This window comes from Xenopus laevis, chromosome 9_10S, assembly GCF_017654675.1.
Source record: "Xenopus laevis strain J_2021 chromosome 9_10S, Xenopus_laevis_v10.1, whole genome shotgun sequence".
NCBI classification, from domain to species: Eukaryota; Metazoa; Chordata; class Amphibia; order Anura; family Pipidae; genus Xenopus; species Xenopus laevis.
In genome coordinates this window covers 114,658,756-114,686,200 of record NC_054388.1, presented here as the reverse complement: position 1 = coordinate 114,686,200, position 27,445 = coordinate 114,658,756, and the positions used below count along the sequence as shown (strand labels likewise).

General features: G+C 41.2%; 3 protein-coding genes and 1 non-coding gene across 10 annotated transcripts in view; 1 reads left to right on the top strand and 3 right to left on the bottom strand.

The window, feature by feature from the left end:
- The window catches only part of XB5772961.L (Gastrula zinc finger protein XlCGF53.1 L homeolog), a 579,535-nt gene that overhangs the window by 386,604 nt on the left and 165,486 nt on the right, over nt 1-27,445 (top strand). The gene's annotated exons all lie outside the window — the stretch shown is intronic.
- Nucleotides 1-27,445, bottom strand: part of LOC108704311 (oocyte zinc finger protein XlCOF22-like) — a 167,487-nt gene that overhangs the window by 139,052 nt on the left and 990 nt on the right. The gene's annotated exons all lie outside the window — the stretch shown is intronic.
- On the bottom strand, nt 1,724-26,817 carry LOC108704255 (oocyte zinc finger protein XlCOF7.1-like). Its single transcript, XM_041578973.1, has 4 exons — nt 26,765-26,817; nt 26,189-26,312; nt 22,956-24,955; nt 1,724-4,174 (listed from the first exon to the last, which is right to left on the bottom strand). Exons 1-4 carry the CDS (start codon nt 26,795-26,797, stop codon nt 2,009-2,011), a joined length of 4,323 nt encoding a protein of 1,440 aa, XP_041434907.1. The 5' UTR covers nt 26,798-26,817; the 3' UTR covers nt 1,724-2,008.
- LOC108704199 lies at nt 4,485-9,937 on the bottom strand. Of its 2 annotated transcripts, none has more exons than XR_005964774.1 (3): nt 9,879-9,937; nt 9,666-9,789; nt 4,485-7,973 (listed from the first exon to the last, which is right to left on the bottom strand). It is a non-coding gene; the product is annotated as an uncharacterized LOC108704199 (transcript). The 2 variants fall into 2 exon arrangements; XR_005964775.1 differs by lacking the exon at nt 4,485-7,973 and adding an exon at nt 8,138-8,547.

Sequence of the window (27,445 nt, the reverse complement as noted above, 5' to 3'; positions counted from 1 at the left end):
CCATGGTTTACATCCCAAAGCACTTTCCTTTTCTGGTTCTTTGTCTCCCGTACCCTCTGTTAATTCCTCTGTCAAACAGTTTGCGAAAATTTGGTCTCAGGTGCATGACTCTCTTTCCGCAGCTACAGCCACTCAGAAAAACGCAGCTGATAGATCCCGTAGGGAGGCACCCACATTGGTGGTGACTCTGTTTGGTTGTCTACTAAAAACATCAAGCTTAAGGTCCCCTCTCTCAAGTTGGGTCCCAAGTTTATTGGTCATATCCCATCTCAGAAATAATTAATTCTTCCTCTGTTCATCTTAATTTACCAGTCAATTTTAAGATTTCTAACTCTTTTCACGTCTCTCTCCTAAAACCAGCTTCACAGGTCCGTCAACTACCAGTTCCTTCCCCAGTGTTGGTTGAAGGTCAGTCTGAATTTGAGATCCAAGAGCTCCTCGATTCTTGCCTTGTGCGTGGTAAGCTCCAGTATCTAGTTAAATGGAAGGGCTATGGCCCTGAAGAGAACTCTTGGGTCTCAGTTAGTGACATCAGGGCTGACCGTCTCAGGAGACCGTTTCATCAAAAATTTCCTGGGAGACCTGGGGGTCCAGTTGCCCCCCTAGAGGGGGGGTAATGTAGTGAATACTAATTACCCTGGTGGTCCAGTGGTGTGGCGGGGACGCCCGCCACGCCGCTCCATGTCCGGCACCATCTTGGATTCCTAAGAATGGGCGCGTGCGCCTCCACGTCATTTAAAAGTGCAGGCGAGCAATGGCGCCAGATTTGAACAGTATGAACAGTTAATGCCTTTAAGAATGGCTTGGATGATTTTTTGGACAGACATAATATTAAAGGCTATTGTGATACTAAACTCTATAGTTAATATAGGTATGGGTATATAGAATTTTAATTAAAAGTAGGGAGGGGTGTGTGTATGGATGCTGGGTTTTCATTTGGAGGGGTTGAACTTGATGGACTTTGTCTTTTTTCAACCCAATTTAACTATGTAACTATGTAACTATGTATTTAAAGCTCATTAGGGCTGTGAGACCTTGCCCGTGATAGGATTTGTTCCTGGTGCTTCTGAGCTTTATGCTAAATCTGCCTGAACCTGTTTTGATTCCTGTTGTGACCCCTGCCTGGCTTTTTGACTATTCTGACCTCTGGATCTTGACCCTTGCCTGAATACCGACTACCTCTTCTGCTAAATCCTTTCTGATTGACTACCTGGTTTGACCCCTGCCTGCCTGACTACGCTTATTCTCTGCCTGCCTCGACCCGGCCTGATCTGACTACTCTATTGCCTAACGCCTTGTACTATGACCTTCTGCCCAAAGACTTTGCTTTACAGTCGTGCCCCTTTGCCTATCCAGAACCTATAGCCTTGCACCTCTTGTTTAAGTCCTGGTGGCATCCAAGTAGCTGAGGGCTCCTCCCGAGGCCAAAGGCAGTCACACTACAGGTGAAGCACGAGCCGAGACCAGGGTGCTTGGCATTTGTTCTGGTGTTGGGTGCTGACCGTTACACTTACAGTACAACTGTCTTTGCAATGACCAGTGTCCTTCAAGCTCCAGAGTCTTCAGCTTAACAGTAAAGGTCTAAGGATTGTCCTATGGAGAAATTATATTGTACATAAAGTTGTTTCTCAAATACAATACATATTACGATAAGAAGATGTTTAATTGCCTTTCTGAAATTCGAGGTTTTTTTCTATTCGATCAAAAATTAGACATTCAAATATATTCTTAAATATCCTTCCATTCGAGTATATTCAAATTTATTAGAGAAAAAAAACATTAACATCAATTCGAAATTAGAAGTTTGATAAATCTGCTCATTAGACTATGGTTAATTGCAAAACATTTCCCACATTCAGAACATTAAAATAGGTTCTCCCCTGTGTGGATTTATTGCATGTAAACAGATCAGATGAAGTGGCAAAACAATTTGAAATTGCATATTAAGATATAATTGATGTTTGCCTGATGCCTGATTTGTAAAACATTTCACACAATGACAATACAATTATGGTTTAACACGTGTGTGAATCTGAAAGTGCATTTTTAGACTATTGCGATGTGTAAAACATTTCCCACATTCAGAACAAGAAAAGGGTTTTTCTCCCGTGTGGGTTCTGTGATGATTTTTGAGGTCTGTTTGATATGAAAAACATTTCCCACATTCAGTACAAGAAAAAGGTTTCTCTCCCGTGTGGGTTCTGTGATGATTTTTAAGGTCTACTTGATATGAAAAACATTTCCCACATTCTGAACAAGAAAGAGGTTTCTCGGCTGTGTGCATTCGTCGTCGATGGGCAGTATGTTGTGATGAAGTGGCAAAGCTTTTGCCACATTCAGAACAAGAAAAAGGTTTCTCTCCGGTGTGGATTCGTCGTTGATGGACAGTAAGGTCTGATGAAGTGACAAAGCTTTTCCCACATTCAGAACAAGAAAAAGGTTTCTCTCCGCTGTGGATATGTTGTTGATGACTCTGAAGTCCTGATGAAGAGGAGAAACATTTCCCACACTCTAAACAATAAAAAGGTTTCTCTCCTGTGTGGATTCTGTGATGTTCTATAAGGTGAGGCCGGTCTGCAAAACATTTTCCACATTCAGAACAAGAAAAATTTTTCTCTCCTGTGTGGATTCGTCTATGGGCAATCAGTTTTGATGAAGTGACAAAACATTTCCCACATTCGGAACAAGAAAAAGGTTTCCCTGCTTTGTGGTTTCTTCCACAGATTTTGTGATGTTCTATAAGGTGAGGCCGGTCTGCAAAACATTTTCCACTTTCAGAACAAGAAAAAGGTTTCTCTCCTGTGTGGATTCGTCTATGGGCAGTCAGTTTTGATGAAGTGACAAAACATTTCCCACATTCAGAACAAGAAAAAGGTTTCCCTCCTGTGTGGCTTCGTCCATGGACAGTAAGTTGTGATGAAGAAGCAAAATATTTTCCACATTTGTCACAAAAAAATGGTTTCTCTCCTGTGTGGGACCGTCTGTGGACAGTAAGTTGTGAAGAAGTGGGAAAACATTTCCCACATTCAGAACAAGAAAATGGTTTCTCTCCTGTGTGGGACCGTCTGTGGACAGTAAGTTGTGAAGAAGTGGGAAAACATTTCCCACATTCAGAACAAGAAAAAGGTTTCTCTCCTGTGTGGATTCTGTAATGTTCTATAAGGCGAGGCCGGTCTGCAAAACATTTTCCACATTCAGAACAAGAAAAAGGCTTCTCTCCTGTGTGGATTCGTCTATGGGCAGTCAGTTTTGATGAAGTGACAAAACATTTCCCACATTCGGAACAAGAAAAAGGTTTCCCTCCTGTGTGGCTTCGTCCATGTACAGTAAGTTGTGATGAAGAAGCAAAATATTTTCCACATTTGTCACAAGAAAATGGTTTCTCTCCTGTGTGGGTCCGTCTGTGGACAGTAAGTCGTGAAGAAGTGGGAAAACATTTCCCACATTCAGAACAAGAAAAAGGTTTCTCTCCTGTGTGGGTCCGTCTGTGGACAGTAAGTATATATGAAGTAGAAAAACATTTCCCACATTCAGAACACGAAAAAGGTTTCTCTCCCATGTGGGTTCTCTGATGTTCTTTAAAGCGAGATTGGTTTGAAAAACATTTCCCACAAACAGAACAAGAATAAGGTTTCTCTTCAGTGTGGGTTCTTTTATGGTTATCAAATAATGTATTTATTGGCATGCGAGGTTTATGGAGGGATGGAATAGCATTTTCATATTTATTGCCATTCATTTTTACAGGGCTGGATCCCATTATAGGAGTAGGTGTATCTGTTCCCTGTATCTGCCCTGATGTGCTGTTATCAAGACTCCACCCCATGACAGTCAATGTATTTGATCCTTGTGTTTGATCTGAAAGATGGTGATCTTCTTCAGATGAGGCCAGTTCTTCTGAGTTATTCAGACTGCAGCCCATGATAGGATTTGATTTGTATGTTCCCAGTGTGCGGTCTGTATTTATTTTGCAATAATTATGGTCAATATCACATGAACTCAGTTTTTCTTTAATATCATCTGATGCATCCCTAGTAAACCAGCTGCTATTCTGGCTCTGTTCTATGAGAGTTGATGTGTCTGTAGCTTGTGTTTGTTCTGCAAGGTGCTTTTCCTCTTTCACCTGAAGCCGCTTCTTCTTTAACAAAAACGAATTTATAATTATCTGCCAAGCTGTTATTTAACTTGCATCTCAAAATAGGAATAAGTGTGTCTGTTCCCTGTATCTGTTCTGTAAGTGGATTAATGTTGCAGTTTGATTGGTTTCTCTCTTCACATGAAGCCTCTTCCACTTTAATCCCATTGGCTGGTGGAGACTGTTCCACAGGAGAAATGTCAGGGTTTGTGAGATTCCCATCATTATTACAGCATAATGTTGTTTCCATATGTTCTGTAACATTATTCTCATCTAAAGAGAAGAATCAAAACTATTATTTATGGTTGATCTGTTATATATCTGAAAAAAGAAAGAGAAGAAAAACTTACTCCACTCACTTACAGTACATTTTCACTTAAACACCCATATTTGTATACTCATAGTATTTATGCACACTAACACATACATGACATTTTCTCTTCATCGTCTGCAAGTTTTTAAGCAGATCTGAGCTTCAAGAGAAGACTTCAATGGAGAAAGTGATGGAAGAGAAGGATTTGCATAGAGAACTCAGACAGAGGAGAGATAGTGGGAAATTGTTTCCTAATGAAGTGGAATGTACAGAGCCACCAGGGGAGACCATGGCACAGAAAGCAAAAGAGATTGAGGGTGAAAGTGTTATTAACCTACACACCTACTTACATAGGTACAAAATGATGTATTAACAAAGGGATTATCTTTCTGTCCTATGGCCCATTTGGATAAAACTTAAGTCATATTATTTTTGTTTTTACACAAGTTGCTACTTGAATGATCTGAAGCTGAACAACAGGCACTAAGTGATTTGCATAGTCTTAACAGAGAGAGAGAGGGGCAATTGGAGACCTCATATGGTTTTAAATTAATGGAATTTAAACCCTCTTTTACATTCACACCATCTCTCAAGATATACCCAGCTACACAGATAGAATAGAAGATTTGCACTTAAACCTCGAAGATATCATTTAACTAGGGATGAATAGCAGGCTTTACAGAAGTTTAAAAATGGGAAAATGTGGAATTAAATCAATCAGATAAAGGAGGCCCCAGATGGTTCTATCAAGGAGGCAGAAAGACAGTTACACAATGGCATCACTTACAAGCAACTGCTGGGGAACCCTTTACCTGAATTTAAGGAGAACTTCTTTAAAAATTAAAAAAAAAAAAAAGGCTTATGATTATGGGACTGATCACAAAACACAATTTGGATTATCTTTGTATTGTGCAACCAAGTGTACCTACTTTTTATTTGCTCCCAAAAGTGCACAAGAGACTCAACAAGCCAACCGGACAGCCTATTGTTTCAGGCATAAATGGATTCACAGATCAGTCATCTAAATTTGTAGATATTTACCTAAAACCATCTAGTCGAGTGTTTACAAACTTATGTGTGAGATACTTCAGATTTGTTATTATTAGCATTCCACACTCTTATGGGATGGAGGCTGTGGTATACACCCATGGGTGAGGAATTTAATAAGTTTGTCCATCAGTCATTGGAATTTAAACGTAACCATAAATTTTTGGTTTTCAGGGATGTTTTTCTAATTAAGAGGTACAGAAATGGGTGTGGCCTGCACACGCACTAATACTAATGTATTTTAGGGGAGGTGGGAGAGGTAATCTGTGTTTCATGGGTCTCTTTTAGGGATGGGCGAATGTGACCCGTTTCATCAAAAATTTGCCGCTGGCTTAATGTCGCTGACGCCCATTAAAGTCTATGGGCGTCAAAAAAAAAAGTCCCGAGGTGAAATTTTTTTGATGCGCGTCTTTTTTTTTTTTTGCACAATGCCATACAAGTCTATGGGCGTCATTTTTGCTGCAAAACAAGAATCACCCATCCCTAGTCTCTTTCACAGTATACACACCATTTTCTTATTGGAGCCTGTTACAGGGGTAGACAGAGTAGTATGTGCCTAGGGCGCAAAATTGGGGGCCGGCCTGTGCTTTGCTCGTTTGCGAGCATGCATGTGAGGTGTGTGTAGGTAAGGGGGTGACATGGCCAGTCAGCATGCATGTACATGCGAGCGGTGGAGGGGGGGCGACGTGGCTGGCCGGGTTCCTTGGGGTGCCTGGACAGCCCAGCCCTAGCCTGTTATATCGATGGCATTTGATATCACAGGATGGTCCGGAATTGCTATGCCAGGAATTTATAACTATACTGACTATACCCCTTCAGGCGCTAAAATCTCTCCCCTGTGTTGCCCCCCTCCCTCCTCCCCCCTGGCCTACCTCCCCCCCCGGGGAAATGCCCCTAATTTGCTACTTAACCCTCGCCGCAGGTCCTGTGCATGGAGTTCACAGGCGCCCTCTTCTCCCGTGCGGTCTTCTTCCTGTATTGCCCGGCGTTTGGCGGTAAATGCGCAGTAGGAGCACTTGCCGGTTCAGTTCTACTGCGCATGCGCCGAAAGTCACAAAGTTTCCGAAAAAAGAAATTGGAAAACATTGTGACTTTCGGCACATGCGCAGTAGAGCTGAACTGGCAAATACTTAGGGGCATTTGCCCCTGGGGGGGGGTAGGCCAGGGGGGAGGGATTTTAGTGCCCGAAGGGGTTTAGTTCTCCTTGAAATGAGGGATAAGGGGTGATGATGTGTCTAGGGTACTCTTACAATAAGAATCTAGATGGATCCTGTAATTGACAACAGAAGCACTGAGAAGTCTTAATGAAGACATGGAATTACGGGCTTTATTGATTTATATGTAGTTTCTAATTAAGTTGCACTCGTCTTTTTGACTTATCTAGATGTAATTATCTTACAGGGCTTATGATGATATCTCAGTTGTATGACTGTGATATATGAACACAGAAAGGCAACTGAGCCATATGGAGACATTTGTTGGGTCCCATGACTTGAGAAGTACGACTTGTACACTCCATCTTTTGCAGCAGGACAGAAATCACACAACTTAACATATGAGCTGCCTTTGTTATTTTTCCTTATACTTCTCCAGTAGATGTTATTTCTATGTTAAACTTTTCAGGATCTCTGGCAGGACAGTTTTGGTGACTGCCGACCTACAGCAGAGCGGGTTGTATTTTGTGGTTCTGTAAAATGGGATGTTTTGCCTTAATACACTCTAGTCCAGCATAGGACTTCAATTCTACTCCATTCTATTTCAGTTATAATTGTAAAACAGAAAGTTGTTTTGCCATTGGCTTGTTGCATGTAGAAATCTGCAGCTTTGTAGCTTCCATAGTAGTGATGTGATACTCTATTTAAAAATAAATATGCGCAATTGCACTTATGTCCCCATAGAAGGGCCAGTCGGGTGTGAAACATGAGCAGGATATTGGTTACATTACACCAGCACAAGTGTATGGATTGTGGAACATATGATCAAGTGATCCAGCTGAACTAGTGTTCATTCTGTACATATTATACTGGGCCAATATCACTGATAATTAGATGGTTATTTGATTTTCGTTTGATACAGGAAACCTTTTGATGTCCGGACACTATGGGAGGATTCCCTTCTAAGCGTCCCATAGGGAACAATTAACCAAAACATTTTGGGTAGTTTAAAGCCACCTGTATAAGCTAAACTGATGAATAGTACTGGAATTTGAAACTTTTTTTTAAAATTAATGTACTCAGCAAATGACACACTAGTATACTATTATAAAGGGACCATGGGGAGGGTTATGGTGTAACCATAGTGTGTTTTAAAGGAGACATCTTATGTAAAAAACAAAAATATGTGCTAAAAAAAAAGTAGTGTTTCTGGTTACTTTATTGAAAATGTCTGCAAAATCCATACTAGTCCTGAACATCTGTTCCACTTGCTGCTGCCTCCTCTCCCAGGCAGTGCAGGGGAGCCCGCGTCTCTCAGCTCACTGCACTGTAGGACAGGAACCAATCAGCAGCTAGCAGGAACTGATAGGGAACTGAAGCCTACCTGTGCTTGTGTGACTGCAGGGCTGTGATTGGCTGTCCCCCTCCTACTGTGCTTCTTGCAGGGACCATTAGGACACGCCCACCCCTCATTTGAAACACAAACCGAGGACACAGTCAGGTTTAGGAACTTCAACTAACAATTAACAACTATCAACATGACCTATAGGTAACTTGTAATGTACATTCATATTTTAAAAAGTAGTTTTTTAGTGTCAGCATCACTTTAACGCTATCACTTTGACTAATAAAGAATGCCTTTTTACCATACACTGTAAACCTGTGGTGTGGCTCTGATTGGTAGAACTATATTGTTATGTGTAGTTTCGGCATTATTCAACTGGCTTGTTTCAAGAGTCAGAATTTGGAGTGCAAAGAATATAAACACTGTAGTTGAACTTTTTCAAAAAGCATTTACACATAACTATAAAATCACCAACATTTCCTCAATTGCTGGGTCTTGAAAAGCAGCTTAGAATTGCATCTTCACTATACAAACAATAGTTTTTAATTGGAGAACCCTGTTAAATAAATAAATACAAGTTATACACTAAATGGCAGTGTGTTGGGAGTTTCCTTAAATGAGAAGGATCTTGGGGTTTTTGTAGATAACACGTTGTCTAATTCTGGGCAGTGTCATTCTGTGGCTACTAAAGCAAATAAAGTTCTTGTATAAAAAAGGGCATTAACTCAAGGGATGAAACATAATTGTGTCTCTTTATAGGTCCCTGGTGAGGCCTCATCTGGAGTATGGGGGCAGTTTTGGACTCCAGTCCTTAAGAGGGATATAAATGAGCTGGAGAGAGTGCAGAGACTAAGTGCAACTAAACTGGTTAGAGGGAGGGAAGAGTTAAATTATGAGGGGACACTGACAAGGTTGGGGTTGTTTTCTCTGGGGGAAAAAAGGCGCTTGTGAGGGGACATGATTAGACTTTACAAGTACATTAGAGGACATTATAGACAAATAGCAGGGGACCTTTTTACCCATAAAGAGAATCACGTACCAGAGGCCTCCCCTTCAGACTAGAGGAAAAGAAGTTTCATTTAAAGGAACAGAGTAGGGGGTTCATCACAGTGAGGACAGTGAGGTTGGGGAATGCACTGCCGGGTGATGATTCAGTTAATGACTATAAGAGGGACTTGGATGATTTCTTGGACAGACATAATACAAAGGCTATTGTGATACTAAACTCTATAGTTAGTATAGATATGGGTATATATCATTTATGTGACAGTAGGGAGGGGTGTGTGTATGGGGCTGGGTTTTCATTTGGAGGGGTTGAACTTGATGGACTTTGTCTTTTTTCAACCCGATTTAACTATGTAAGCACAACTGGACTGAACCCAGCCTTTCTTCTGAATGGCTGAACTACTACATACAGTGTTTTTTGATTAAAGAATTACATTAGGTGCAGTTTATAGGCTCTTTTAATTGGAATGTTGGGAGTCATACACTTGATTTGGATACTACAGAGATTTCAGCCCTGCACTGTGCATTTCTCAACACAATATGCCTGTGCATCTCTGCGGGTATAAGTAGATGCACCAAGTGGTATTTTCCATGTGTCTCTAAAAAAAAGATTAAAAATACTGCATACATTCTGTGTTCTGCATATGACAGAAATCACCCATTACTCACCCAGTGAGTGGAGCTGCTGTGGCTCCTCCTTTATCCCTTCCTCATAAAGGTCCTTGTTTCCTTTTATATAGTCCCACTCATCCAAGGAAAAATAGATGGAAACATGATGAGTCCTTATGGCAACCTGTCACACACAATGTTCCAGTCATCCCCCAGCCAGAGAAAGGGATTATCATCCACTGTTACTAAACAATAAGGGGCCGCTGTACCCACCTCTCCAGTCAGCAGCTGGATGATGTTGGACATGAGTTCCAGGATCTTCTTGTCATTCTTGTTATTTTCCTTCTGTATGACGGAGCCAGGGGCATGCAGGGCCCCCCCATCATCTGACTTCTTCCTAGGGATGTAGTGCTAAATATTGAAAGGAAGAGAGAATGGTGTTTGAGCTGCAGAGAGACCCCCTTTGTACAGACAGACAGTCTCTTGTCAGTGTGCCAGTCACAGTGCCCCTCACCTCTCCAGTCAGCAGATAGATCATCTCCAGTGTCAGATTCACCATTCTCTCCTTCTTCCCCCGCTCCTCCTCCTCCTCATTTTTATCCTTCTTCTTCTTCTTCCCCTTCATCCCTGTGTCACTCGCTTCCTCCCACATTCCCATTGGCTCCTCGTGGGAGGGACTGACCTGGAAGTGACCCTGGAATTAAGCACTTACACATTTCTATACAGGATTATTCCCAGCAATATCCCCCAATAGAATTACAGGGGCCCAGATTCACAGAATCCCATAAATCTTCCGTTACTTTCAAGCCCAAAGTGAAAGTGCCAGAGTGGGGAGGATTCTGTTCATGTTACAATATAAAACATCTCATGTGAAGCAGATTTTATTCACACCAGTGACTGGTTGGCTTAATTATCCACTAGCCTTTCTATTGGCTTGTGCATGGGAATAAAAAAATGGCCCCTGCCCTCACATCCCTAATGGGGCAGAAATCACATCCAATATGTAGAATCCAGTCTGCCGTTATATATCAGTGTAATTATCCCCAGCCCATGGGTCCAGCTGACAAACACTTCAGTCTGGAAGGTTGTGGCACAAAGGCAGGGACCCAAGCAGGGAATAGAATAACTAGTCTGGCCATGGGCTCAACTAGCAATCCCACAATCCTCTGTTACCTAAATCCTACCTTTAATGAGCCTACAGCTCCAGTCTGTATCATCCCCTCAGGCTGCAGGGCTGTCCTTGCTACCAAATGGCACAGGAATTCACTTATGGTGGCTGGGTTGGAGCTGCTGCTGCTGCTGCTGCTGCTGCCACATAAACTGCACTGAGTCAGTACAAAGTGTCCCTGGGAATAATCAGCTCATGTGTTGGGAACAACAAGGTAACGCTGCTCCTTTACTCACACCATTAGTGCAGCCCCGATCCCTTACTCACCCCTTTCCCCTCGCTGCTCTGTTGCTTCCTGTAGCTGTGAGGAAGGAAGTGGGGGAAGGAGCTGAGACACTTGCTCATTGGCTGGGAGTGGAATGTGGGCGGTACAGAGAGCAGCAGAGAAGAATGATTGGATTAGGAAACACAAGGGAGGGACAAAGAGTTAGGGACAGAGGGAAAACTCACAGACTGCTGTGTAAGTGTAAATATAAGTGAGGTACTTAGGAATCCCAATGTGTTAGTCAGGCTGTGTGCAGAGTGACAAATATGTTACAATTAAAGCTGACTAGTTGAAGCTGTTGCAGGTGATTTGATGAATTCAGTATTTAACCTCGGCTCCATTGTCTCTTATCACCACATCCAGTCACTAAGTCTGAAACATTTTACTGGACTTGCAGAGGAATTCCTGGAACAAGGAAGGAAAGGTGAAAGGAATTCTGGGACATGTTCTAATTTCCTTCATTTCTGACCTTTCAGACTGAGCTTATTATTCATGTCTGTCCTCTTGTTTAAAGGCACAATTTAGTGCAGGAGTCTGAGAGCAGAATGAGAGGAGTTTCATTTTTAATGTTAAAACTGTATTTTTTTATTTTTTTATATAAAAAAACAGTTTGAAGGAAAAAACACTCATTAACATTATACTATAAAAACATGTAGGCAAGGAGGGTAAATAGGAGTTGAGATGAAAACTGGGTTAAAAAATACTTGAACATTTATTATACAAACACTTGTGTAAAGTGCAGACATTAGTGCAAAGATTAAGTGCAACCCCCCCCCCCCAAATGTAGAAAGTGCAAAGGAGAACATTGTCTCTGAGCCTGAGACACTATCATTACTGTTGGCAGCCAGTGAAATATTAAACTCAGGTGAATATTCAAATGCACAAGTCCTTTATGGGGCATCTATGGCAGACATTTTGCTGCACAAGATTATTATTATTATTATGTATTTATATAGCGCCAACATATGGCGTAGCACTGTAAAGTAAATGTGATTATACAACTACATCACGTGAATTACATATATAGAACATATGGAGTAACAAACATCACAATCAATACAGGTACAAAGAGGTGAGGAAGGCCCTATGCATAGGCATACAGTCTAAAGGGAAGGGAGTAATACACAAGGTGTGGGAGTGGGCAAGATCGAAGTAAGTGGGTGAGAAATGTGGTACTGTATGTGGTGTTGCGTTTGGTAGTTAAGCAGAGTGAGGGTAGGCTTCTCGAAAGAAGTGCGTTTTCAGAGATTTTTTGAAAGCAGAAAGGTTGGGAGAAAGTCAGACAGACCGTGGGAGAGAGTTCCAGAGGAGGGGTGCAGCCCTTGCAAAGTCTTGAATGTGAGCATGTGAGGAGGTAATGAGAGAAGAGTTGAGTAGCAGGTCAGTAGAGGAGCGTAGTAAGCGATTGGGTGAGTATATAGAGACGAGTTCAGAGATGTAGGGTGGAGCAGAGTTGTGAAGTGCTTTGAATGTCAGTGTCATTAATTTGAATTTGAGTCTGAAAGGTAACGGAAGCCAGTGCAGGGATTGACAGAATGGCGAGGCAGAGGAGGAGCGGTTGCTGAGGTGTATGAGCCTCGCAGCAGTGTTCATTATGGACTGGAGAGGTGACAGTCTCTGGAGGGGGAGGCCAATTAAAAGAGAGTTACAGTAGTCTAGATGCGATATGATGAGAGAGTGAATAAGAATTTTGGCAGCGTCTTGGGTGATAAATGATCTATTTTGGATATGTTCCTTAAGTGGAAGTGACATGATTTAATAAGTGACTGGATATGAGGAGTGGATGGCAGGGCAGAATCTAGGATAACCCCAAGGCACCGGGCCTGGGGAGAGGGGGTAATAGTGGAATTGTTAACTATGATGGATACTTCGGGGATGCTACTGGTGTTAATTGGAGGAAAGAGAACCATTTCAGTTTTAGAGAGGTTTAATTTAAGGTAGCGTTGCGACATCCAGGTAGAGATAGCGGACAGGCAGGAGGAGACGCGAGTTAGGAGTTCTGGGTTGAGATCAGGAGATGAGAGATAGATCTGAGTATCGTCAGCATAGAGGTGGTAGTGGAAACCATACGAATTTATTAATTTGCCAAGGGAGGAAGTATAGAGGGAGAATAGTAATGGTCCCAGGACAGAGCCTTGAGGAACTCCAACAGAAAGAGGTAGGGGAGAAGATGCTACTCCATTGTAGGAGACACTGAAGGAACGATTGGTGATGTAAGAAGAGAACCAGGACAGGGCTGTGTCACGAAGGCCAAGTGACTGGAGGGACTGGAGGAGGAGAGGGTGATCTACAGTGTCAAATGCGGCTGAGAGGTCAAGCAGTATTAGTAGTGAGAAATGATTGTTGGCTTTAGCGGTTAAAAGGTCATTAGTTAGTCGAGTCAGAGCAGTTACAGTGGTGTGTTGTGGCTTAAAACCAGATTGTAGGGGGTCCAGCAGGTTATTGTCAGAGAGGAATGAGGTAAGTCGGTTGTAGACTAGGCGCTCAAGAAGTTTAGAGATGAAAGGTAGCAGAGAGATAGGTCTGAGGTTGTCAAGATTGGAGGGATCAAGAGAGGGCTTTTTCAGAATGGGGGTGACAAGAGCATGTTTTAGTTGAGAAGGAAACAGTCCAGTTGAGAGCGAAAGATTAAGGCTTTGATTAGACAAGGATTGGTATTTCGGAGAAGTTTTGAGGGAATTGGATCAAGCGGCAGGTGGTAAGGTGAGAAGAGGCCAGAAGCTTTGAGATTCCTCATCAGTGACAGGGGTGAATGAGCACAGGAGGGACTGGGGGGTGTGGAGGGAGGGTGGTGGAAGTCTAGGGGGGTTGAGTAGTGTAATGTCCCTTCTGATAGTGTCAATTTTGTTTTTGAAGTGCTCAGCAATATCTTGAGCAGAGACAGATGTGCATGGAGGGGGTGGAGAAGGGGAAAGGAGAGTGTTAAAGGTGGAGAAAAGTTGTGCTGGTTTTTTAGAAAGGGAGTTAATGAGTGAAGTAAAGTAGGTTTGTTTGGCTTGGAAGAGGCTGGTGTTAAAGGAGCGCAGGGCAGATTTGTAGCTCCAAAAGTCTGATTCTGAACGGGATTTGCGCCAGCGACGCTCAAGTGCACATGAATGTCTTTGGAGCTTTTGTATGAGCAGTATGTCAAGGTTGAAGTGGTTTGGGTCTAGAACGTTTAGTTTTTATAGGAGCAGCTCATTTAGGGCAGTGGTGAGAGGACTATAGAAGACAGAGGTAGCCACATTAGGACATGAGATGGCTGAGATATTAGAGTGAAGAGAGTCAAAGGAAGAAGAGAGATGAGACTACAGCTTGCAAGTCACGGTAAGTACGTGTTTGGGGAATAGCAGGGGGTGAGGAGGGAGTTAGTGAGAGTTGAAATGTGACCATATTGTGATCAGAGAGGGGAAATGGGGAGTTAGTAAAATTGGAGGTTGAACAGAGTCTGGTAAATATGAGATCCAGAGCATTACCGTTGGAGTGAGAGGGGGAGTCTGAGCACAAAGATAAGCCTAGGGAGGAGGTTAGTGAAAGAAGTTTAGAGACAGAAGAGTTGTTAATGTTGTTAACGGGTATATTAAAGTCACCTAATATGATGGATGGGATGTTAGATGAAAGAAAGTAAGGAAGCCAGGCAGCAAAGTTGTCCAGAAATTGTGCAGTTGGTCCTGGTGGTGGATATATAAGAGCAATGCAGAGTGAAATGGGAGAAAAGAGCCTAATGCAGTGAGACTCAAATGAGGAGAATGATAGAGAGGGAACAGGTGGAAGAACTTTAAAAGTACAGCGGGGAGAGAGAAGCAAACCCACCCCACCTCCAGGTCTGTTACCAGGTCTAGGAGTATGAGTAAGTATGAGTAAGTATGAGTAAGTATGAGTCAGTATGAGTCAGTATGAGTAAGTATGAGTAAGTATGAGTAAGTGTGAGTATGTGTGAGTAAGTATGAGTAAGTATGAGTAAGTGTGAGTAAGTGTGAGTATGTGTGAGTAAGTATGAGTAAGTATAAGTAAGTATGAGTAAGTATGAGTAAGTATGAGTAAGTATGAGTAAGTATGAGTAAGGTGTAGCCCCCATAGGACAGGGCAGCAGGTAAGGCAGTGTCAGTAGGAGAGAGACAGGTGTCAGTAAGTGCGAGTAGGTTAAAGGAATTGGCAATGAAATGGTCGTGTATAGCGGTGAGTTTGTTGCAAACAGATCTGACATTCCAGAGAGCACATGAAAGATTAACTGGGTTTTTGGGTATAGGAAGATGGAAAGAATGTCTTTGACTTCACCCAATGAAAAGTCTGAATTGTTTCCTTCTCCAGCACAATTGAGGGGTTTTAGGGTGGGAAGGAGTAGGAACTTCAGAAGATATTGGGGAGCACTGAAATTCCAATCATTCTCCCTATAGGTCTCCTTGCAGTTCTCCCACCTGTTCATTGTTCTCAATATTTCTTAGGGTCAGATTTACTTATGGTCGAATATCGAGGGTTAATTAACCCTTGATTTTCGACTGCCGAATGTAAATCCTTCAACTTCGAATATCGAAGTCGAAGGATTTACCACAAATAGTTCGATCGAACGATTAAATCCTTCCAATCGTTCGATTCTAAGGATTTTAATCCATCGATAAAACGATTTTTCTTCGTCCAAAAAAACATTATAAAGCCTATGGGGACCTTCCCCATAGGCTAACATTGCACCTCGGTAGGTTTTAGTTGGCGAAGTAGGGGGTTAAAGTTTTTTTTAAAGAGACAGTACTTCGACTATCGAATGATCGAATATTCGAACGATTTAGTTTGAATCGTTCGATTCGAAGTAGAAGGTCGAAGTAGCCAATTCACTGGTCGAAGTAGCCAAAAAAAAATTTGAAATTCAATGTTTTTTTTATTCTATTCCTTCACTCGAGCTAAGTAAATGGGCCCCTTATTGTTCTAGTGAAAAAAACAGATATCACAAAGCAATAATGATTGCACTTTACTACAATTACATGAGCAGATAAGCACAGCAATATGGATTTTAATCAACATGTAAATCAAGTTAATGTATTTGTAACTCCCCTTTAGGCCCATGCAAGCAGTCAGTACTGGGAAGTCTGTACAACAGAATTCAGTGTAAACAAGCAAACTGCAGATTTTCACTAACTGGCAAACAGCAAATAACAATGAAACTCATGGCATGAAAAGCATCGATTTTATGGGTGGGAACACAATATATTAATATACAAAACACTCACCGTCCTTTAGAAAATGACAGAGGCAGTGAATGGGGGTGGGGGTGAATATTGTTACAACATGTACTCAAATACTATTTCATTGAGGTCCTCACAACAACAGAACTCTGTGGATTCAAATGCCAGAGGGGTTGTTGTAAAATGCCATCGATAGTGACAATGTATTGGGCCTGTTTGGTACTAGAAATGTCAGGGCCTATTGTAAACAACAGTCCAGACCTGGAACAATACACTACGGGGCAAATTTACATATGGTTGAATATCGCGGGTTAATTAACCGTCGATATTCGAATGTCGAAGTTAAATCCTTCGACTTCAAAGTCGAAGGATTTACCGCAATTCCTTCAATCGAATGATTAAATCCTTCGAATCGTTCGATTCGAAGGATTTTAATCCAACGATCGAACGATTTTTCTTCGACCAAAAAAAGATAGCAAAGCCTATGGGGACCTTCCCTATAGGCTAAAATTGACTTTGGTAGGTTTTAGGTGGCGAAGTAGGGGGTCGAAGTTTTTTTTTAAAGAGACAGTACTTCGACTATCGAATGGTCGAATAGTCTAACGATTTTTAGTTCAAATCGCTTGATTCGTAGTCGAAGGTCGAAGTAGCCCATTCGATGGTCGAAGTAGCCAAAAAAAACATTCGAAAGTTTTTTTCATCTATTCCTTCACTCTAGCTAAGTAAATGGGCCCCGAAGTGTTATATGCCAGATCGACTGTATAAAATGTGGCCAACAATAGCGGCACTTGCCTTACAAAAGCACAGGCACCTACACCTTATAAATACACTGGTAAAAAAACACGGGCTTTTTACTTTATAAAACACGGGCTTTGGCCCCCTAAGATATCACCAACACCCCTTATTTATCTATTTAATTATTTATTTAGGTTTTTTTTTTTATATCTCTTCTTCTCCTTTTTCTTTGTGTTGTTGTGTTTAGTGGATCTTCTTTTGTTTTATTTGTAATTTGGGAAAAAGAAACAATAATAAAAATTTCAAATATAAAAAAAAAAAATGTGGCCAACAATATGTGGGTGAGACAAGTAGCTCCTTGAAAGAAAGACTACGTGAACATTAATTACATTAATAATATTAAGAATAATACAGAGACTAATGTAACTAAACATTTTCACACATGTTGCAATATTAATTTGGACTTTTTTCAGGGAATATTTTTTTTGCATATTTTTTATTAGAAATGTGATTTTGTGTGAGTTCTTATAAAGTTTTGTTTGTTCCATAGTCTTCACAACAGATTGGGAGTACCAAGAGGGCACCTGTGGCTCAGTATGATGATGTAATATGCACAACTTTCCATCTTGCTCTATGATTGGGCATTGTTAATCATGTCTGGGCATCCACTGGCGGAAGTTCCTTTAAAGGAGGCATATTGTGTAAAAAATAAGAATGTACCAGTACATTATACTCATTTAGATATAGAACAATTGTGCTTAAAAAAGTAGTGTTTCAGGCTGATTTATTGAATATTTCTGCAAAAACCCTAATAATCCCTCCGTTCTCTTCCACTTGCTGCTCCCTGAATTCCCAGGCTGTGCACTCAGCTCACTGCACTGTAGGACAGGAACCAATCAGCAGCTAGCAGGACCTGATAGGGAACTGAAGCCTGTCTGTGCTTGTGTGACTGCAGGGCTGTGATTGGCTGTCCCCCTCCTACTGTGCTTCTGCCAGGGACACGCCCACCCCTCAGTTGAAACACAGACAGGGACCAGAGAACATCTATAGGGAGCTCTAATAATTTTTAAAGATAATAATCATTTTTAACACCATGTAAAAGCAACACTATATATTACTTATAATTGCCTATAAAATTAGGGTTTTTTCTAGGGATGCACCGAATCCAGGATTCGGTTCGGGATTCGGCCTGGGATTCAGCCTTTTTTTAGCAGGATTCGGATTCGGGCGAAGCCTTCTGCCTGGCTGAATCAAATCCGAATTTGCATATGCAAATTAGGAGTGGGAGGGAAATTGCATGACTTTTTGTCACAAAACAAGGAAGCAATTTGCATATGCAAATTAGGGTTTGGATTCGGTTCGGTATTCGGGCAAATCTTTCACGAAGGATTTGGAGGTTCGGCGGAATCCAAAATAGTGGATTCGGTGCATCGCTAGTTTTTTCATTTATCCTATATGTCTCCTTTAAATATGCTGTATAGTGTATGTTTATGTAGCCTACGATTAAGTATCTGCTGAGAAACAAAACGTGTAAGGCGATGCCTAAATAGAACCAAATAAATCTACTTGAATTCTATCAAGTCTGTGTGGAGGAATGGTTCTTTGAGTGCCTGCTCAACTACATTCCAGTTTGAAACCTCCATCCTGGCAACGTTTTATATTTAATTGAATTTGCACTTTGATATAGATTTTTTGCCTATGCGTGGAACTATCACTCTCTGCTTTTTGCAAGGTGCACAGCTGAATATATTGGACCCTGCCATAATTATTCAGGCCAAATGAAAGTTGGCTGTTTGTCTAAGGTCCGTCCCTTTCATCTACAAGGAGCTCCTAGAAGTACAACTCTGTGAGGTCTCCTCGGAATAATGTGATTCATGAATATTTTGAAAGTTTTTCTCTTGAGTGTGTATGCCGCGTGTGTATATTAGGGATGCACCGAATCCAGGATTCGGCCTTTTTCAACAGGATTCCGCCGAATCCTTCTTCCCGGCAGAACCAAATCCTATTCCTAATTTGCATATTCAAATAAGGGCGGGGAGGGAAATAGCCCCCCTGTTGTTTTCTCTTCTACAGCCCCCCTGTTGTTTTCTCTTCTACAGCCCCCCTGTGCTGTCCACTCACTTACTGTTGCAAAGACTCAAAACTCTTCATTTTATCACAGCCACTAACTTTATCAAAGCTTTCCTGTGTGTTAGTTTGGGGGTAGAAAGACATTTACCCATTTTGGATTTGAGATAAAGTGTACTTTCCAAAAATAGATGGCTTTCAGGGATGTGTCTATAAATCACATACGATGCAGTTATTTTGCCATGATTTTTATGATGTAGTTTTAATTATTAAATAGGGATGCACCGAATCACACCAAATCCTTCGTGAAAGATTCGGCAGAATACCGAACTGAAGGGAAAAACATCGTAGACGTCCTTGTTTTGCGTCAAAAAGTCACGCGATTTCCCTCAACCTCCTTAATTTGCATATGCAAATTAGGATTCGGTTCAGCCGGGAAGAAGGATTCGGCCAAATCCTGCTGAAAAAGGCCGAATCATTATTAATCATCATCATTATTAAATTACACATTGTCCATTGCAAATAATTCATTCTACCATTTCAAATTATATATTTTTTTTATCTGTTATACTGGTGGATTTCAGGATGCATGCACTGTTAATATAAATGAATGTTAAAATTAGGGATGCACCAAATCCACTATTTGGGATTTGGCCGAATACCGAACCGAATCCTAATTTGCATATGCAAATTAGGGTTATGAAAGAAAAAAGTGTAAAAAATTATTATTTTGGGACAAAGTCACATGATTTCCCTTCCCGCGCCTAATTTACATATGCAAATTATGATTTGGTTGGGCACAAGGATTTGGCCAAATCCTGAACCGAATCCTGGATTCGGTGCATCCCTGGTTAAAATTCATGTATATTAACAATACATGTATTCTTTAATTACCTAAAATGAGACAAAAAATAATGAATATAAATGACAAAAGTGCTTAGAATAGAACCTCATCAATTTTACATTCCCTTAGTTCACTTATCCTATGTGCTGATTTTGCAGTAGCTGAGATGACTGTAAACCCCAGGCATTCATGTTAAAGGTACAGTAGAAGCTGTTAAAGTGGACCCGTCACCCAGACACAAAAATCTGTATAATAAAAGTCCTTTTCAAATTAAACATAAATTCCAATTTATTTTTTTATTAAAGCATTCATAGCTGTTGTAAGCTCATTTAAAAATCTCAGCTGTCAATCAAATATTGTCTGCCCCTCCTCTATGCCTTAGGCAATTACTTTCACTTTCCATTCAGCACTTCCTACATGTCACTGTTCTCCCCACATTCCCCCAGTTCTCTTTACCATTTAATTGTGTAGCCAGGACATAGGGATGGACATCAGGTCCCCCATTCTGGTGCACAAACAAGATTCTGAGATGATACAAGACTTGTCTTAATAACAGTGTCCACAAAATGGCTCCTGCCTGCTTGTTATAATTATGAATTCCCAGACTGAAGGAAACAAGATTCAAATAATTTATATAGTGTAATTAAAGTTCATTTTGCTTGACTAATGTGATAAAATAGGATTTTGAATAATTTTTTTGGGTGACGGATCCCCTTTAATATCTTATTGCAGTTACTTACTTACAGTAAAAGGATGTGTAACTAACAAGTAATTCCCAGATGGGTACGTCTCCATTATATTATGCACTGTAAAAGGTTTTGGGAAAATGTTTCAGTACATGATATAAATCTGCCAAACTGATCCTGGGAGTCTAGTATCCATTGGAATATGACCCTTCTTGTCCAAAAAACCCCACAATATTATCTGTTGGCCGAGACAGGGATTTATTCTAGATTCTAAATACGAAATTAAAGCTCCTCAGTTTCTAAGAGGTGCCAGAGGGAAGATAACTTACCATAAGTTGCCCCTTTCTTAACAATAGCAGGGCACATAGGGCTGCTCTATTTTATAGTCCACAAAGTTGCTCCTCTACAGAAATACATATTAATGGAAACATATCGGATAAATGACCCCCCCATGTGATATAAATAATAATGAATAGTACAGAGCTGGTTTTACTTTGGGCTAACACTAAGGGGACCATTTACTTAGTTCGAGTGAAGGAATAGGGGAAAAATAGTTTGAATTTCGAATGGTCGAATATGGCTACTTCGACCATCGACTACGACCTTCAAATCGAACGATTTGAACTAAAAATCGTTAGACTATTCGATAGTCAAAGTCGTCTCTTTAAAAATTTCTTCGACCCCCTAGTTCGCCACCTAAAACCTACCGAGGCCAATGTTAGCCTATGGGGAAGGTCCCCATAGGCTTCCTAACAATTTCCTGAATATCCTTCGATCGATGGATTAAAATCCTTCGAATCGATTCGATTCAAAGGATTTAATCGTTTGATAGAACGATTATTCCTTCGATCGTAGGAATAGCGCAAAATCCTTCGACTTCGATATTCGAAGTCGATAAGGTTTTACTTCGACCCTAGGTAAATGTGCCCCTAAATAATGGCCTTTATTAAAGCTCCCTATAGATCTGCTAGACAGAGTCTCTGTTGAATTTAATCAGGGGTGGGCGTGTCCTAGTCCCTGCAAGAGGGGGATAGCCAATCACAGCCCTGTAGTCACCAGCGCTCGGACTAAACCATGATGTGGTGTTAACCACCTGCTAGAAGCACCCTTGTACCAGCGCTAGGCTAACCCACAATCTTCTGCAGTTGACCAGCTGCTATAAATGATAAAAAGACAACATTTGTACACAAAGAGAAAAAGAGCATGGTTTGCCTTTAATAATAATTACAAAAAATTAGTTTTTTTTTAAACTAGTACAATGCACTGGCACACAAGATGACTTAAGTTATTAGAAAACCAGAAACTGTAGCACACCACAGACTTGAAGACTAGTGCAACAAAGTTGCTTTATTGGCCCCGAAAAAGTAGATACATACAAGGCCCTTTCTCAAGCGGGTCCAAAACATTGCCCTGTATGGATCTACTTTTGTTTTGGGGCAAATAAAGCAACTTTGATGCACTAATCAAGTCTGTGGTGTGCTACAGTGACCTGGTTTTCTACGTTTCTTGGATCACAGGCAGATGGTCCTTCCACTGTTACGCACCCTACCTATAAAAAAGGGTTCCTTCTACAGGTTTTTTCCCCATGTATGAGTTCTTCTTTGATGGACATGAAAGTCTAATGAAAAGGCAAAATATTTTTAAAACAAATAGGATATAATTGATGTGAAAGGAATGTTTACAAAACATTTCACACACTGAGAAAAAGCATTTAGATTTCCCCCAGCGTGAATTCGAAAGTGTACATTTAGGGGCCGATTCACTAACTTCGAGTGAAGGATTCGAAGTTAAAAAACTTCGAATTTCGAAGTTTTTTTTGGGCTACTTCGACCATCGACTACGACTATCGAAGGATTCGAAGTAAAATTCGTTCGACTATTTGATAGTCGAAGTACTGTCTCTTTAAAAAAATCTTCGACCGCCTAGTTCGCCATCTAAAAGCTACCGAAGTCAATGTTAGCCTATGGGGAAGGTCCCCATAGGCTTGGCTAACTTTTTTTGATCGAAGGATATTCCTTCGATCGTTGGATTTAAATCCTTCGAAACGTTCGATTCGAAGGATTTAATCGTTCGATCGAAGGAATTATCCTTCGATCGAACTATCTGCGCTAAATCCTTCGACTTCGATATTCGAAGGATTTTAGTTCCTAGTCGAATATCGAGGGTTAATTAACCCTCGATATTCGACCCTTGGTGAATCGGCCCCTTAGATTGCGATTATGTGCAGAACAATTCCCACATTCAGAACAAGAAAAAAGTTGGTCTCCTATTTGGGTTTTGTGATAATGATTAAGGTTGTTGTTGTTGAAACAATTTCCCACATTCAGAGCAGGAAAAAGGCTTTTCTCCCCTGTGTTGGTTTGTTGTTGATGGACAGTAAGTTCCGATGAGCTGGAAAAACATTTCCCACATTCAAAACAGGAAAATTATTTCATTATTTCGTGGGTTCTACGATGGCGACAAAGGTGAGATCGTTTTGAAAAACATTTGCCACATTCAGAGCAGGAAAAGGGTCTCTCTCCTGTGTGAGTTCTCAGATGTATACTAAGTTTTGATGAAGAGGCAAAACATTTCCCACACTCAGGACAACAAAATGGTTTCTCTCCGGTGTGGGATCTTTTATGTACATTAAGGCTTGATTGATGGCTAAAACATTTCCCACATTCAGAACAAGAAAATGGTTTGACTCCTGTGTGGGTTCGTTGATGGACAGTAAAGTATCCAGCAGTGGCAAAACATTTCCCACACTCAGAGCAAAGGAATGGTTTCTCTCCTGTGTGGGTTTTGTGATGGCGACTGAGGCTACGTCGGTTTGAATACAATTTGCCGCATTCAGAACAGGAAAACATTTTCACTCCGGCGTGAGTTCTGAGATGGACAGCAAGTTCGGACGATTCAGTAAAACATTTCCCACATTCAGAACAAGAAAATGGTTTCTCTCCCGTGTGGGTTTGTTGATGGACAGTAAAATATGCAGCAGTGGCAAAGCATTCCCCACACTCAGGACAAGAGAATGGTTTTGCCTCCGTGTGGGTTCTGTGATGACAATCAAGCGACCATTGATTTAAAAAACATTCAGAATAAGAATATGGTTTCTCTTTTGTGTGAGTCCTCCGATGGTTTGCAAGTGCCGATGATTTAATAAAACATTTCCCACATTCAGAACAAGAAAAAGGTCTCTCCCCTGTATGAATTCTCCGATGGACAATAAGGTCTGACGAGTCGGCAAAACATTTTCCACATTCAGAGCAAGAAAATGGTTTTTCCCCTGTGTGGGCTCTTCGTTGATGAAGAATAAGGTCTGATGGTTTAGGAAAACATTTTCCACATTCAGAACAGGAGAACGGTTTTTCCCCTGTGTGAATTCTGTGATGACGATTCAACTGAGATCGCTTTGAAAAACATTTCCCACATTCAGAACAAGAAAATGGTTTCTCCCCTGAGTGGGTTCGCTGATGGCTAGTAAGTTCAGATAAAGTAGCAAAATATTCCCCACATTCAGAACAGGAAACTGGTTTCTCTCCCATGTGGGTTATTTGACATCTATCAAAGTCTCTCTTATGACTTACAACGCAGCTGTTTTTTTTATGTACTTGTAATGCATTTTTTGTTATGTGAGATTTATGTGGTGATGTATCTGCATTTTCATCAGATTTATTACATGGGATGCTAGCCAGGCTGCACTGCATGATAGGAATAGGTGTATCAGCTTCTTCCTCTTTAATAACAACCGATATATAATCCTCTGCCAAACTGTTATTCAGGCTACATCCCATGATAGGAGTAGGTGGATCTTTTTCCTGTATCTGTTCTGTAAGTGGATTAATGCTGCAATCTGATTGGTTCCCCTCTGCACATGAAGCTGATTCCACCTTAATAACAAACGTTACATAATCATCTTGTGAGTTATTATTCAGGCTGCAGCCCATAAAAGGAGCTAAGTTATCTGTTTGTGGTGTAGGTCTTCTAATTTTATTTATTTTGCTGTAATTATGATCAGTTTCCCATAAAACCAATTCTTTCTTAATAGCATCTGATGTATCGTTGGGGATCAAGCTGCGATTCAGGCTCTGCCCCATGAGAGTCGATGTGTCTGTTGCTTGTGTTTGTTCTGCAAGTTGCTTTTCTTCTTCCCATGAAGCCTCTTCCTCTTTAATAACAACTGATATATAATCCTCTGCCGAGCTGTTATTCAGGCTGCATCCCATGATAGGAGTAGGTGTATCTGTTCCCTGTATCTGTTCTGTAAATGGATTAATGCTGCAATCTGATTGGTTTCCCATTTCCCATGAAGTCACTTCCTCTTTAATCCCATTGGCTGGTGGAGACTGTTCGACTGGAGACATTTCAGTGAGATTTCCATCATTATTACAGCCTAATGTTACTTCCATATGTTCTGTAACATTGCTCTCATCTTTAGAGTCACTGGCTGTTAAAGAGAAGAAATGAGACCGTTATTTACAAATGAACAGAGAGATATCTGGAAAATTGTAAAAGCAAATGATAAACAATGTTAGTGGAACGACTGATTCCCATTTAGATTCACTTGAACATGCACTTGTCCAGGTGGCATTTATTTTGTATAATGAAAGAAAATATAATTCTAATATTTTATACTATAACTATATTTTATAGTTATGTGTAAATTTAATTTCTACTGAAAGCAGTGTCTGTCTATCCCTTTATGTCTGACTCAGAGAACAATGTAAGAGGAGTCAGATCTACTCAGGTTTCCTCTTTGATAGCATTTGCTATATAATCCTCTGCTGAGCTGTTATTCAACTTGCATCCCATGATAGGAGTAGGTGTATCTGTTCCCTGTATCTGTTCTGTAAATGGATTAATGCTGCAATCTGATTGGTTTCCCCCTTCACATAAAGCTGCCTCCTTTTTAATCCCATTGGCACATAGGGGCTGTTCCACTGGAGAAATTTTAGTGTTTGCGAGATTTCCATAATTATTCCAGCATAATGTTACCTCCATATGTTCTGTAATATTACTCATCTTAATATTCACAGGCTACTAAAGAGAAAAAGAGAGACTATTTATGGTTGATCAGCCATATATCTGTCTGCCTGTTTGTCTCTTTTCTCTGAGTCACGTCAAGGTTAAATGTTAAAAAAAATTATCTTTAAAAATGGCCCCTTTATTAGAGCCCCCTATAGATCTGCTACAGTTCCTGTCTGTATTTCACATGACCGGTGGATGTGTCCAATCAGTCCCTACAAGAAGCACAGAAGGAGGGGGATCAGTTCCCTACCAGGCCAGCCTAGCTGCTTCCTATCCTTCAGTGCCATGTGCTGAATGCCGCCAGCTCTTCTGCACAGCCTGGGAGAGGAGGCAGCAGAAAGTGGAACAGATGGGCGGGACTAGTAATGTTTTTGCAAAAATGTTCAATAAATCAATCTGAAACCCCAGTTTTTCTTTTAACTGTAAAGTAGTATAATGCACTGCCGCATTCTTGTTGGTCAAACAATATGTCTCCATTTATAAAACATTTAAAAAAAAAAAAAAATCAGTATGATAGCTTGGTGCCTGTACTGCTAGTTTTTGACTGGGTAGAAATAGATGTCCAAGTTTACATTTCCCAGGTCTCTCTTAAGAGAAAAAATTCTTCATAGATTCCATGCACTACACAAGAAAGTAAGCACCCATTACTCACCCAGTGAGTGAAGCTGCTGGGGCTCCTCTTTTATCCCTTCCTCATAAAGGTCCTTGTTTCCTTTTATATAGTCCCACTCGTCCAAGGAAAAATAGATGGAAACATGATCAGTCCTTATGGCAACCTGTCACACACAATTGTCATGAGTGTGATACTAGAGAAAGGTATTTGAGAGACAGTTACCCACTTAAACTGCAGTTATACTGCATATTCTGGGTTTGTTCTACCATTGTTATACACAATACAGAGTTAAAAGATCAGGGCTGGACAGGACTGCTACTTACAATGGGGATCAGATAGGATCTGTGCAGCCACTGGGACAGAATGTTCTGTTATACAGATAGCTAGAATCTCAGCTGCCATAAAGCAGGACAGGACTGCTGCTTACAATGGGGATCAGATAGGATCTGTGCAGCCACTGGGACAGAATGTTCTGTTATACAGATAGCTAGAATCTCAGCTGCCATAAAGCAGGACAGGACTGCTGCTTACAATGGGGATCAGATAGGATCTGTGCAGCCAGAGAAAGGGATTATCATCCACTGTTACTAAACAATAAGGGGCCGCTGTACCCACCTCTCCAGTCAGCAGCTGGATGATGTTGGACATGAGTTCCAGGATCTTCTTGTCATTCTTGTTATTTTCCTTCTGTATGACGGAGCCAGGGGCATGCAGGGCCCCCCCATCATCTGACTTCTTCCTAGGGATGTAGTGCTAAATATTGAAAGGAAGAGAGAATGGTGTTTGAGCTGCAGAGAGACCCCCTTTGTACAGACAGACAGTCTCTTGTCAGTGTGCCAGTCACAGTGCCCCTCACCTCTCCAGTCAGCAGATAGATCATCTCCAGTGTCAGATTCACCATTCTCTCCTTCTTCCCCCGCTCCTCCTCCTCCTCCTCATTTTTATCCTTCTTCTTCTTCCCCTTCATCCCTGTGTCACTCGCTTCCTCCCACATTCCCATTGGCTCCTCGTGGGAGGGACTGAGCTGGAAGTGACCCTGGAATTAAGCACTTACACATTTCTATACAGGATTATTCCCAGCAATATCCCCCAATAGAATTACAGGGGCCCATAACCTTAGAACCCCATTAGTTCTCCCTATAGTGATGTGTCCCAGCAGAGGGCCCTTCCCTTCATATAATTGTGAGATGTTTACAATAGAGAACAGGGTGGGGGGCAGGAGAAGGGGGGGGGAGGTGCAGCTCCGGCTGGGGGGGGTGGGGGTCCTGGTGCCTCAGAATGATCAGTGTGACACAT

Coding starts and splice junctions, on each gene's coding strand:
- LOC108704255 (XM_041578973.1), bottom strand. CDS start 26,797: ATGTCCAACATCATCCAGCTGCTGACTGGAGAG. Junction 26,313..26,764: donor TCCAGCTGCTGACTGGAGAG/GTGGGTACAGCG, acceptor TGTGTGTGACAG/GTTGCCATAAGGACTGATCA. Junction 4,175..22,955: donor GAACCCACGAAATAATGAAA/TAATTTTCCTGT, acceptor GCAAGTTAAATA/ACAGCTTGGCAGATAATTAT.